Source organism: Athene noctua, chromosome 22 (assembly GCF_965140245.1).
Source record: "Athene noctua chromosome 22, bAthNoc1.hap1.1, whole genome shotgun sequence".
NCBI lineage: Eukaryota > Metazoa > Chordata > Aves > Strigiformes > Strigidae > Athene > Athene noctua.
Window position 1 is genome coordinate 6,871,782 of NC_134058.1, and position 13,775 is coordinate 6,885,556.

The 13,775-nt window shown below is 56.2% G+C and overlaps 1 protein-coding gene across 1 annotated transcript; it reads left to right on the plus strand.

The window, feature by feature from the left end:
- The first annotated feature begins 6,297 nt into the window (after positions 1-6,297).
- Positions 6,298-13,035, plus strand: TMEM51 (transmembrane protein 51). Its single transcript, XM_074924784.1, has 3 exons — positions 6,298-6,518; positions 9,162-9,619; positions 10,949-13,035. The coding sequence occupies exons 2-3, from the start codon at positions 9,279-9,281 to the stop codon at positions 11,358-11,360; spliced, it is 753 nt and encodes a 250-aa protein (XP_074780885.1). The 5' UTR covers positions 6,298-6,518; positions 9,162-9,278; the 3' UTR covers positions 11,361-13,035.
- The last annotated feature ends 740 nt before the right edge of the window (positions 13,036-13,775 follow it).

Here is a 13,775-nt window from a genome sequence, read left to right on the forward strand (position 1 = left end):
TAGGGATTGCAGGAAGGAGGTGCTGCGGGAGCAGCCTGTGGGGTGCGGGGACCCCCGGGAAGCTGGCGGGCTGGAGTTCATCCCCTGAACCTCTGAAAAGTGTGGGAAAAGGAACAAATTTTGCTTGCTTGTCACCGCAGCACATCCCTTTCCTGACTGAGCTCGCTGTTGGAGGAAGCGCGGACCTGCTGGAGAAGGGGAACTAAAATCAGCCGGCGCAGTTCCCCCCTCCCTGGCTGTCTGAGAACTTTTAGAACTAAAATACCGACAGAACGCACAACTCCGGAGAGGAGGGACGGAGGAGAAGCGTGTTAGTGACGGCCGGGGTCAGCCCGGCCAGGCTGATGCGATATAAAGAGCTTCCAGGAGAGCGAATCCTCCTCTCGGGCGGCTCTGCGCGGCGCTGGGCGCTCTGGAATTGCCCGTAACGGGGGGGGCTCGCGGCTGGAAATGCCTCCAAGGGGGGAGGCGAGAGGCTGCCCGGAGCCCCCCCGCCTGCCCGGCCCGGGGCTCTCGGCTGGTTTTCGGGGTCCCCTTCCCTCTGCCCCTCTCCGGTGCCCCGGACCGGGGAGCGCTGCCCCGGGCCGCCCCGCCGCCGGGGCCGGGCCCTGTAAGCGCCGCCCCGGGAGGGCCGGGCAGGGCGGGCCGGCCCGGGAGGGACCCGCAGCCGCCGCCGGGGAGGTACGTGGGGCCGGGCCGGGCTGGGGGCGGCGGGACCCCCTGCCCCGGGAAGGGACGGGACCGGCCGGGCTGGGACCCGCCGTGCCCGAGCGGCGACCGGGACCGGGCTCGATCCGGCCGTGCCCGGGGCGGGGAACGGGACTGGGTCAGGCTTAGACCTCGGGCAAGGGGCAGGCCCGGGTCAGGCTCAGTCCTGGGCCAGGATTAGGCTGGACTCGAGCCCAGGATGAGCGGCAGGTCGCGGTCAGGTTTAGTCGCCGGACCCCGGCGCCGGGGCTGGGACTACCTGGTGTGGGTCGGAGCGTGGCCCGCGGGAGCGAGGGGCCACTGGCCAGAGCTCAGGAAGGTGAAACCACCCGTGGGGAGACTCTGCGGGAGACACCCCCAAACCAGGGTGCGGGCGAGCGGGCGCTAGAGGGTTGGGGTGTCGGGGTTGGGGAGCAGCGGTGTCATGGGGGTCACCCGTTCGTGACACGTGGGCTCGGGGCGCCCCGGCAGCACCTGCGGGTACCGGGGTGACCTTTGTAAGAGCCAGGAAAAGAGAAGTGGCCCTTTTGGGAAGGATCAGCCGCAGCAGCATCAGTGTCAGGAGCAGGGGAGGGCGTGAGACGAGCCCCACGCCAGACCCACCGGTGCCTCGGCGGCCGGTTCCCAGGGCTGGCAGCGTGGCAGAGGAGTGACGTATCACGAGCCCATTGCTCGAAGACGTTAGTCCCCGGGAAGGCGCAAGGGACGGTGTGTGCGGGGAGACTGTTTGGAAAGCAAACAAAGACAAAGAGAAAGAAACCTGTGCAGGGCAGGTCTGCGCCGGGTGGTTTATGAACTGAACGCCGGTTTCAGTTCTCCTTATCGTGCTGTTACTGGAAAAGAAAGAGCGGCCCGGAGCTTTGAAGGGCTCCGGCAAATCTGCGAACGCCTCTTGAGTGTTGGTTTAGAAAAAAATCCCACTGCGAAAGCAAGTCAGGAGCTGCAACGGGGGGTTTGGTGAAGCCACGGCCCGCAGCGAATGCGGTTAGTCACCTGAGGTGTGCGCTGGGCTGGCACGCACCCTCCTCGGTGCGTTTTGGGATACACGTCGTGACAGGCTGGATTATTTTAGCAAGTTCCTATCACTGCTTTGATGATTAATTCCTACGTTGTCTTGAGGGGCAAGGAAAGAGCTGCTGTATCCTTGGTTTGGAAGGCAAGGCCCATCAAGTGGGTATTTCTCGGGGGCTGTGAGTTACGGGAGCCCGGTGCTGGTGGCTGGGAGGGGAGGACTACTGCTGGCCCTGCTCCACCCGCCCTAAGCGTGGCCTCTGTCAGCCCCGTGCTGGGACTCATAACTGCTGGCGGATGGGTTTATTGACTTTATTGCTGACAGCTTTGCCTGGGTGGTTTGTTTTCCTTTTAAGCCAGCTCTGCATGTTTGTGTGTGTTAGGTGCAATCCCAGCGTGTCTCTCCCCCATACTGGCTTGAAAATGGGCTGTCTGGGGAATCACAGCACCAGTGTGACAGATATAGGTTGGGGGGCCTTGCTGCTGCTGAGGTTGTGTGTAAGGGGACCCTGTCTTGAGGGTCACCCATGCCCTGCTGAAGCTCCCCAGGTCTGGGGGAGCAGCACTGCCATCCCAAAGCAGTTGTCTGCAAAGATGGTGTTTGCTTTTTGGAGGTGACATGATGGGGGTGGGTGTCTCCGAGCCTGGCATAGCTGGGTTTGTGGGGGAGCAGAAATCAGCCCTTCTGTGAGCATGTCCCGTGTGAAACGGGCTGCCCTCGGCTTTGCGTGGTGCAGCCTGGGTGAGATGAAGCTGCACCAGGAGGTGTGGTCCTGGCTTTCAGGCTCCTTAAAGCTCCTCCAGTGCAGACCTTGGTCGCTGCTCGGTGGGACACTGTGGCCATGCATCCCTCTACAACGTAGCTGAGCATCCTACAGCCATCCAAGGCCCTGGACATCTTGGTGTGACAGCCAGAAAGGGAAACCTCCCAGGTGGCAATGAGGAATGTATGGGTGTGGGACTGGTGAACCCAGCCCTCAGCCAGAATGGCTCGGAAGTACATGAGGTGCCTTTGATTTTTATTTGGGGGTAATTACACGGGTGGGAAAATCCTCAGGGCGGGAAGTGCCGGAGGAAGGGGGAAGGTTTGGCTGTCCCGTCGGTGCCCTGAGGACAGCTGAGTGTCAGTGACACGGCGCCGCGGCAGTGGTGCCTGTAGCCGCGCTCCCGTGGAGGCCGGGGCCGGGCAGGGCTGTCTGTCACTCTCCTGGCCAGAGAGATCCCTCCAGCAGCCCAGGTACGTGTCTGTCTCCTGAACACTGCTCCATGTGTTTCTTGTTCCTACTGTATTTATTAGGCAGAAACGGGTGTCGAGGCTCTGCTGAAGCAGCTGAATATCCTGTGTGAGCTGTGCAGGTAGCGTGCAGTGGCATAATCCCCGGCAAACCTCCATCCCTATTAAAATACCTGTGCCTGCCTCGCTGAACACTGCTGCTTTGTGCCTGGCCGCCGCGCGTCGCTTGGCTGCCCGGCTGGTTCCATCCCTCCCCCTGCATCGCCCAGCTCTCCCTTTCTGCCCCCTTGGCTCCTCTCTGCCGTCTGCAGCAGGTTTTTGTTCGTGGGTCTTGCTTGTCAAAGAAGGCTGCTTGAAACGCGTGGAGAGAGGTGATGCTGCAGCGGGGCACAGCGAGAGGAAGGACATTGCTGAAAGTCCAGGCTGAGGATGAGGAAGGCAGCAGTGGCGAGGCCGATGGCAGCGTGGCATCTCGGGTTAGTGGCTTGCAGCGAGGGGAGATAAGGCTCGGGGGGATCCCATGGTGTGACAGGAGCTGCTTAAAGCACTCCAGGAGGGCTGGGAAGTGCTCCGAGCACTCCGAGGGAATGATGGATTTGGCTTCGGAAGACATCAGAAAGGCCGATGGATGATGTCTAGAAGCGCTGAAAATCTCCAGAGGAGGAGAGTGTGTTGTCCGGCATGGAGAGGGGGAGAGGTCACAGTCCGAACAGCACGGGAGGGCTGCTGGGAGGAATGGTTTTATCTCAGCAGGAAACGGCAGATGAGGAAAATTAAAAAAACCCACCAACAAACAAAAAGGTGCAGAGTGGAGTCAAAAGAAAAGCAGGAAGGAGACTAAGTCAAAGCGCTGGGATTTTCCCAGGCCTGGGCGCACAGCGTAGGCTGGCAATTCAACTCCCTTTTCTAGCCAGAATGGAGGCAAATACCCCCCCCCCCCCCCAAAATTTCTGGTTTAGCAGAGCCTGGCCCAGAGGTGTTAGGCTGGCACCAGCTACATGGGTGAGCCAGGCTCAGGAAAAGCCTCAGGACGCTGCTTGCACAACAGTCGGGGACACGGTGGCAGCTCGCTGACCTCCGGCGCAGCCTCAGTGCTGCAGCCGCAGCATTATCCCCAGGAATAAATGGCAACGTCCTTAAGTATAAATTGAAAAGGACTCTGTGTCTGAGTCCATTACTGATTTGCAGCAAGCACCGCTCTGATGGCCGTAATGAAATTACGGGGAGAGAAAGAGTCTGGAAGGCAGTATCCCATACATCGATGGCAAAGTTCAAGCTAATGGCTGGCTGCTTGATGATTAAGTGATGATTAAGGCTCAGGGTATACAGTTACTGGGGCTCGTGTAATCCATGCCAGTTCTTAAACGGGTGGTGACTTGATCACCCACCCGTGTCCGGAGTGCGGAAGGGTGACGGTGGAGGCAGGTGCCTTCAGCTGGAGACGGGCCGGGCGCTGCCTCCTGCAAATGGGGCGTTCTGCAAGCCCCGCTGCTGCTGTTCTGCAGCCATCAGCATGGCCGTGGTGGCCACGGTGGCCAGCCAGGCAGATTGCAGCATCCTGAGCCCGAGAGTGGGCCGGGCAGCCTTTGCTGTCCCGTGACACCCTTGTTTTGCAGGAAGTCGCAGCACCGGGGTCGGGGGCCCTGGGCTCCCCTCCAGGGTGGGCTGACGCCAGACCAGCGTGGGGGAGCACCTTGTGCAGGGCTTTAAGGAAACAGTGCTGCTCGCCTGGTGCTGTCTGCAAGAGCACAGTTGAGGAGGAGTTGTTAAAAATAAAATTTAAGAAAAAAAAAAAAAAAAAGAGGTTGAAATAACTTAAAATGTCTGGAGGGAGTGCCAGGAGCGATGAATGTGGGTGCATTCCTGTGCACTCTTGGCAGGAAGCATGAGCAGCAAAATGTGGAAAAGCCCTGATAGTCTGCACGGGGCTGTCCCTCTGGATCTCTCTAGTCCCTGGTGAGACGCTCTAAAATGGGCTGGGTACTTGTCCAAAGGAAGAGGAATTGCCCAAATGGGCAGTAGTGCTGCTTCTTCCCAGCTCAGAGGGATATCTCTGGGTATTTCTCTCCTCACTGGGCAGGAGAATTCCCCTCAGCCCCTGAGCTGCATCTGGACAGAAACATCCCTGCTGCTGTGGGCAGGTATAATGTAGCCAGCAAGGATGGCCAAAGAAAAAGACAAAATATTGCCTGGCCTGTTGGTTTTCTGACTCCACGTAGAGTTTTGTGTTGCTGGTAGGTTGAACCCACGTGTATTTTAAAAAAGTCTTCATAAAATGGATTTCTTTTCGCCAAAATTTTTTCAGAAAATTTGTCTAGTGTTTCATGACTGGTGCTGGACTTGCAGACTGGTTTTTGGAGGCAGGCTTCAAGGGGACGTGTCGCTCCTTGGGGGCACACTCTGAGCCCTGCGTCATGCTCCGACTCCTCCTCGGCAGCGAGGAAGCCCTGGAGCTCAGTCTGAGCGAGCTTGTCCCGTGCCCTGTGACTGCATCGAGGATTGACCCTTTCCCCAAACTGCAGACTCATTTCTTGTGATCCCATGACAAAGGTGTTGCTGCTGGAGCAGGAGCGGGAAGGTGATGTCATGACATGGGAGGGGAAAAATCCAAAGGTTGCAGAGGGCAGAGGAGCGTGGGTGCTGCTGTGGGCAGCGATGGGTGTCGTGCTTCCTCGTGAGTCACCCCAACGGGGTTGGCGTTTCACTGGGAGCACCGAGGTGTGGAGCCTGATCTGGGGCTGACTCTGTTGAGGGGGGATCTGTATCCCCGTGGTGGGACCCTCGTTGTGGGTGGCTGGTGTTTCCCACCGAGGGGAAGATGCTATCGGCTGCCGCCCCGCCTTGGGCACCCGTGCCAGAAGCCTTTGGGGTGCGTCCAGCCGCGTTGGGGTGCGGTGCTCCAGAAAGGGCTTATCCCCGAGCCCTCCCGTGTCGACTGAACAGTTGAAAATGTCCCAGGAGAAGTCACAAAGCGTCCCTTGGCTCTGGCAGCCTGCAGGATGCCGGTGAGAGGTGTGGGAAGCCCAGCCGAGCGCGGAAGGCAGTGCAGGTGCCCCCAGCTTTGCAGCCACGCCGGTCGGAGTTTAATGATTCGGAGATCCTGGCGTAAATCATTGCCAGCGTGGCACAGGGCTGCAGGCATGCGTGGGACAGGGCGAAGGTGGGTCTGGCTGCGGGGGAGACCCCATGCTGCGGGTGGAGGGAGGGGGACGCAGGCAGGCGGCAGCTGGAGCAGGGCTGAAGAGCCTGATAGAGGGGGGACGTTGCCACCGGGCTCCGTGGCACAGGTGAGAAGGGATCAGGCTCGTGGTGTAAGGATGGTGAGTAAGGGTCAGGTGGTCGGGGCTTTGTGCAGTAGGAGAGCGCAGTGGAGCGGTTATGGAAGACAAGGGAAGTCATGGAGGAAAAATCCCTTGAGAATTAGTAAACAAGTACAACCACAGAGCAGGGAATTCCCCCTGTTGCTGGATCTGGGAGGACGGCACTGGCTGTGTGCTACTCCACCCCTTCTGATCGGGACAGCCACAGCAGATGCCACCTTGGAGATACCGGCCACAGTGAGACGGTGAGTTGGTGGTTGGTTTGGGGCTTCCCTGAACCCTCAAGCTGCAGCACCCTTTTGCCATGCTGACTGGTGTCCATCTTGGTGGGGCTGTCCCCGCTGCTCCAGACAGCACCAGGGATGCTGGACCCAAGGCAGAGACAGTAGCAGCTCCTTTCTCTGGCCGCTGACGTCAGGGCACCAGGGTTACTGCAAAATCAGAGATAAGAGCACTCTGGAAAGCCAAAAGAAGAGCTAATTCAATGGAAAGACAGACTTGTATGTCAAGTCTCCTGCCTTAATCTGATTTCCGAGGCTGCAGGGTAGCACAGCGTAGGATCTGCGTAAAACTTTCAGGCGCAGAGATTATGTAGAAGCTTAAATCCTGCTCACTTCCAGGGGTGAGGTGCCCAAGGGAATACAGAGAGATTTGGAACAGGCAAGGAGGTTTAGACACCATGGGTAGATGTTACCAGCCCTGCCTGTTTTCTGTTCCCACTGTGCATGCAGCACAATTTTTCTGCCCCAAAGCCTTCACAGCAGTTTGCAAGTGAAATCTCAGCTGGCCAGTGTCCATTTGTGAAACGCCTTGCCAAATAGCTCGGGGATGGGAGCTCATTTGGATAAATAGATAAGGAAGAAACCCAACAGCTGCACATGTAGCAAGGATTGCTCTCGGGATGTTGGTGAGGACCTTTCAGAGGCAGCTTTTGCCGCATCCTCAGCTTGCTAGGACCAGACTAAAGGAGGGCAGGGGATGCCTTCCCCGAGGGGCAGCCAGTGCTGTACGGCAGCAGCCCAGCTCTGGCAGTGGCACTGGGCATGGTGGGCTTGCCCCTGCCCGCCCGCCAGCAGCTCGTGTTCGCCCAGTAACCCTGGACAGACCACGGGAGCAAAGACTTTTCCTGGCCTGGGTCTGTGTGAGCGCCGACAGCCCCGACACGGGGCCGGGACACCCCTCGCTGAGCTTCGGCAGCGGTGCTGGGGCACAAGCAGTGATGGGGAAGTTGCTCTGCAGATTTCTCCTCTCCGGGCTTGCGTGTGTGTCTTTTCCTGAAAGCAGCTGGAGCTGGTCTGTTTTCTGGGAATGCTAGTTTATTCTGGCCCTTGACCCTGCAATCTAGGCTTGCTCTTGAGCTGAACAAGCAAACATGAAGCTTGGGACCGTTGACCTGGACGGCCACGCTGAAGGGTGAGGGTGTATATGGAGACACCACGCAGCAGCGGCGTGTCCAAGGGTGGCTTCTAGCACAAACAAGCATCGAGCAGCCGGGGCTGGGGAAGAAAGGAGGAAATCTTGGCATGTTTGCGCAGCTGCCTGCTGGTTTTGGCACATGCGTAAAACAGGGAGGCTGCTGCAAGGTTCTCTCGGGTGGGGATGGGGGAGCTTTACTGCGGGGATCCGAGTTACTTGCCTGTGGTTTGCAGGAAGGGATTGCAAGCCAAGGTCAGGGAGGCAAGTGGCCAGGAGATGCGATTCCACGTGTTTATTTTTGGAAAGTGAGCACATCTGGTCCGATTCAATCGAGGTGGTGGAGGAGGACTTCCCACGCATGGCCTGGCTGGTGGGGAACGGCAGTGCTTGGATGGGTCCGAGTCCACTCGGCTCGGTGGGATGCAGCCAGGGGACTCACCACAGTGTCTGTTAGTCGGAGGTGGGCGAGCACTGGCCAGAAACAAGCCTTGGGATGCACCAGGGACTTGAGTTTGGAGCAACCCTTGGAGGCAGCGGCCGGGGGAAGCCACAGGGCTGGCTTGGCAGGGAGAGCAGCAGTTTTGCTTTCTCTTCTCCGGGCAGGGAGGTGTTGCAGGGCAGGCAGCCAGCACCGCAGGCAGCCCTGCTGTCTCGAAAAGGGGGAAAAGAGAACTTGTACATCTAGAGGTTTGTTTCTGAGCTGTTTCTGGTTAGTTTGCATTGACAACAGCTGTTTGTCTAAGGCAGCGCAGCTCCACGATGAGTGGAGCGTTTCTCTAAGCAGTGAAATTTATTTTGGAGGCATTTTTGGGGGGGGGTCTGTGAAAAGGTCAATAATCACCCTCCTAAGGATGGTCAGTCTAAGCCCATAGCAAACATTAGTTATTTGGCTCTTTCCTAAGGTTTGTGGATATTACAGCTGAGAAAACAGCAAAGGGTCAAATTCAGATTTGGTGTTTCAGTTTGATAGGATCCCGCAGTGCTCAGGAAGTTGGAGATTTAGGATCAGCACAAATGTTTTGCTGTACTTTCTGCAGCGCTGCAGGAGTTTTGGAAGGGGCCAGAGAGGAGCCTCCCCTTGCCCTTTGGTACATGATTTGTGCAGCTGCTCTGTGGAGAGGGAATCTCATCCGTGTGCGATGTAATGTGTCTGGTTGTACTGTAGCTGAACGAAAGCTTCCTGTAAAGGGGGGAAGAAGGAAGAGAGTCAGTGCTTGCCTTTCTGTGCTGTGAGCCTGAAAGTGGTGGGGAGGGGACCAGGCCAAGCCTGGGATAGATGCTGCTGCCCAGGTCACGATGAGAGTGACCAGCAAGGATCCTGCTGCTGACTGCCGTGCACTCCCCACAGACACCGTGGAATTAGATTTCCAGCATTAGCAGAATAAGACAATGTTATTTTGGCCACTGAAACAGTAGCTGTGTAGCCTTTGCATCTCTCCATGCTCTAACCATCCCTTTCTGTCTCTTCCCAGAGCTCGCCGCCTGCCGCGGGAGGGGACCACACGCATGCTAGCCGGCCTGCACCCCCCTTGCCCTGAGCCATGCTGTAAGGTGGGGGCAGCCCAGCTGGCCAGCCAGCAGCGGGAGCCATGGCCCAGTCTCGAGCCAATGGCTCGCACTACGCCCTGACGGCGATAGGGCTGGGGATGCTCGTCCTCGGCATCATCATGGCAGTCTGGAACCTCGTCCCTGGCTTCGGCCCCACGGATAAACCCACCACCCACGCTGGGAACAGCAGCAAGCCCGACCGCGGCACCGGAGGCATTTTGAAGAGCAAGACCTTCTCGGTGGCGTACGTGTTGGTGGGGGCGGGCGTGCTGCTGCTGCTCCTCTCCATCTGCTTGAATATCCGGGACAAGAAGAGGCAAAGCGAAGATATCGCTCATGTGCAGCACCAACCGTCTGCAGAGCCCTCGCACCAGGAGGACAGGTGAGCCCTGCTGGGGAGAAAGGGAGCGGGATCGAGTGTAGGAATGAAACCAAGGGCTGTTATTCTTCCTCGAAGAGCTCAGGAGCGAGGAGGGTAAGGCTGATGGCAGAGCGTGCTAAAATAAAGGCAAGCACGTCTCTTGGTTTAGGGGTCAGATACGTTGTGGAGATCAGGAAGGAATGACTCCAGCTGTATTTACGGTGCTGTAGGTGAAAGGGAGGGTTGTTTGTGTGTAAGCTGGGGGCCAGCTGGAGCCGTGGCCAGGCCAGCGTTGCTGAGACGGGCTGCTCCTGCTTTTGTTGGTACAGTTAGTGTGCTGAGAGGGCACGCTGGGGCCGGTGGTTAATGGTTAACACCGAGGAGCAGGATGGCTGCTGCAAGCCCTGGGCGAGGGGCTGTGGAGGGAGAGGAGCTGGGGATGCAGGACGTGCTGTCTCACTGGCTGCAGCCAGAGGTGCCACGCAGCCTTTCAGCAGCAGCTGGGAGTTTAGACCTGGTGCGAGTCTGCGGGGCTCTCCTGTGTTTGCTCAGGGAACTTCAGCAAGTGGAGTAAAGGCTCCTGCCACAGCAGGCATGGCCTGAACAAACACAGGCACAGGAGGAGCCCCCAGCCCTCTTGGCAGTGTGGGGGATCCGTGTGGTCCCCAGCGCTGACAGTGCCTGTGTGGAGAGAGACAGCAGGGCACAGGGACAACGTGGGCTGTGAGGTGGCAGGAGGAGATGGTGCCTTTTGCTGGCTGCTGCCTAGGGGATGCTGCGGGGGAGAGCTGCCGTTGGTGACTGCAGAGAATGACTCTGTGTGCAGATCCAGCCAGAAAACTCTTTTTCCCTGTTAGGTTGTAAGGGGAACTTCATAATGCAAAAGAAATGCCAAGTGTGTGTGTGCAGGCGACGCGCAGGTGCCTGTGGCTTAGATGTCAGTGTATTGCAGACCTGAGTCTCTTTGCGGAAAAATTCAAGATAGATGCTCAACACAAAAGGCATCCAAATGACAAAGGCAGAAGGGTGATGTCCCTTTCAATTTGGACTGTCAAGAGGGAAGACATGTTCTGCGGGGGGAAGAAATCACTGCTGTGTAATAGAAGAGGTGGTGTTTGGGCAGAGAAAGTGATGATCAAAGGCAGTTGTATGTCACAAGGAAATAAAAACATGCCTGAATATAGGTAGGTTGTGATCTGTTCTACCAAACAAAAAGGAACGGGTGTACAATGTAGAAGGGCAAATAATCTGTTAAGGTTTTGACAGGGGAGTGGGTTTATTCTCTCCATCCCCTACCCCAGTGAAGCTGAAATGATGCACTACTGACAGCCTTCATTTTTCCCCCTCTAGTCAAGAAGAGGATGAAGATGTGTCTTCCCAGTACTACGTCCCCAGCTACGAGGAGGTGATGAACTCAGGCTACTCAGAGCCCAGAGACTCAGACAGGAGCAACAGGATCAGCGTCTCCCTGCCCTCCTACGAATCGCTGACGGGACTCGAGGAGAGCAGCCAGGCGCCCGGAGCTGCCGGCGCAGAGCCCAGCCCGGAGCGGCAGCCCAGCCGGCACAGCTCGCGCCTCAGCAAGCGCCTGAAGCCGCTCAAGGTCCGCAGGATCAAGTCGGAGAAGCTGCACCTGAAGGACATCAGGCTAAACCTCGCAGAGGGGAACAGCACCGCCCCTATCACGATAGAGCCGCTGACCCCCCCGCCCAAGTACGAGGAGATCCAGGAGAAAGCGCCAGAGAGGCAGCAAATAACTTAAGGACAGAAAAAAAAAAAAAAAAAAAGGAGGAATCTGTGATGCTGCTGGGGGTTTGTTTTTTTTGTCTGATGTTGTGTTTTGTTTTGGTTTTTTTCTTAAACAACCACACTAAGAGGGGCTCGGTCTGTGGGTGCAGGAGTGGTCAGGGCTCCCTGGAAGCTGTGATGTGGAGGACATGATGGGTGCATAGTGCTGCGGCATGGGGACAGGACAAGCTTTCCCCGGGACAGGGTTTCACAAAAGACTGTGGGGAAAGAAACCCGAATGCTGATAGGTCTGCTGCTGTGAAGTAAACAAGGGCTGGAAGTACTGAAAGTGTTATTTGTGGTGTTTTAGATAAGGACCACTCAATGTATCTTCTCACCTGCTCTCCCCCTTGCACAAGCAAGACTTTTCCAAGCCACCAAACTGATACTGAACAAGGATTTTCCAAGTGGAAAAGGGCAACACTCCTTTTTTCGGTGCCTTTTCTTATTAAGGGAAACTGTATTGCCAGAGTAGTGCTGCAGGTTTCCCCTGCTCCTGCCTGGGGCTGGGATGGTGGCCCAGGGCCAGCCCCAACTCCTGCCAAGGTCTGTCTGTGCTTGTGGATGGGAAGTGGGCTGAAAACGGGCCCTGTGCTCCTCAGGGAGAGGATGAATTTCTTGCCTCAGTTGCTTTCTGTTGTGTTTTATGCTCTGATGCGAAGGACAGATCTGTTTGAGGCAAGTGGATAAATCCAGGGGGTTGGGAGCTGGATGCGCCGCTGTCAGGAGGTGTGCAGGGTGAAACGACTGCTGAGCATGCTGTGCGAGCAGACCTGTTCTAAATAAATATTTTGTACATTGTGTTTGTGTGCGTGGTTGGCCCTTCCCAAGGTTTGGAAGCCAGAGCACTCTGCAGTAGTTGGCTGGTTTAGGGCAGATGCCGGCCCCAGCAAAGTGACTGGGGACAAACGCATCAGCATAATCACCCACGGGCTCCCTCGTATGGTCCGAATGTTGATGGTGGGGGTAGAGAGTGGAATCTCCCATGAATTTGGGGCAGATCTTGGTATGGCCTCTGGGCTGCCAGGAGGGATGGGGCTTGGTTGGTGTGATGCTGATACTGATGTAGTTCAGCAGAGGTTGACTTGGCAGTATGGTTGATATAAGGTACAAGAGGAGTGCAGGTGACCAAAACAAAGACAAAGAAGGGATGCTGGCCCAAATCCACATAACAGTTTCTTTTGTTTGTTATTATTTCATATTGTCTCTCTTAATTTATGTTGTTATATCACAGGAAGTTCACTGTGCTGTGCCCCAAGGCACGATCTCAGATGGGCCAAATAACTTCATCAAATAAGGGACTCGTATACTGAAGATAAGTTAAAAAAAAGAGTAGAAGAATATACCCCAGGTTGAGGCATTTGGGGAACAGGGTCCCTTGTGGTTCTTGCTGAGGGGTTGGAAAGGTGGCACAGCTCCTTGGAAGTTGTCTCCCAGGTGCGTGTACCCCTAAGAGCCTGCCCTCAGCAGGAGGCAAGGTATGAAGTCCTCTCTCCCTGGTGAAAAAACGCGACCCTAACAGTTGTCTTAGAAAATCTTAATATAGAAAATCTTAATAAAAGTGAAGCTTCTTGTCTGAGCAGTTGGGAGTTGAATTTTCATTGAGCTTCTTTGCCAGAAAGTCCTGTTTAATGAAACAGACTGTCAAAAGCACCTTTCTTAATGTCTCATGTAGGAAAAGATCTGAAAAAAAAATATGTAAAGTGCAATGACTGCAGTGAAACGGGCTGTGACTCATGTAGTAATTATGCCAAAGATGCCCAAATGGCTAATGAGTATCTCTGGCTACTTGCATACTTGCCCTTTGGCAGTATTTGGAAAGCAGAGGGAGACACGGGGTGCTGAGAAGTGCGAATGAGCGTCACTGTCCTAGGATGGCTCATCCTCATGGCACTGCAATATATTGTAAGGGAATAGTTACTCCTGACGTGTGGGGGAGAAGAAAGGGGAGAGCAGGCAGCCGTCAACTCCACGCGCGCCCTACACCGACCCCCGGCTGTTCCCAGGTACGACACGCTGGTAGGTGAGAAATCGGGATGTGTTTCCCCACGCAGTGTAGAGGATTGCACGTGTATCTCGGTGTCTCTGGAAGGTCACTCAGGTTCGATGGCAACTCACGAGGTGTGTGGACCTGGTATTAACACAACCGAGGAAGTCTGATGGTGGTTAGTTTTAAAAAGCATCCCTGCAGTGTGGGGTTGGGGCTGGAAAACCTCGGCTGCTGTGTTCCAGTGCAAAGCCCTTGCAAGGAAACGGGATGAAAACGCTGGCAGCGGGGCCAGCACTGGGGCATGTGCCAAAGCACCACTCTCTGGTTTGCAGAGGAGCGCTCCTTTGCAAAATCTGCTGCTTCTGCCTTAAAATTAAGTGTGATAAAATCTTGCAGGGC

Bases quoted from the DNA above. Each gene is read 5' to 3' on its own strand.
- TMEM51 (XM_074924784.1), top strand. From the start codon at position 9,279: ATGGCCCAGTCTCGAGCCAATGGCTCGCACTACGCCCTGACGGCGATA. The intron at 9,620-10,948 runs GTGAGCCCTGCT...TTCCCCCTCTAG, and splicing joins CCCTCGCACCAGGAGGACAG to TCAAGAAGAGGATGAAGATG.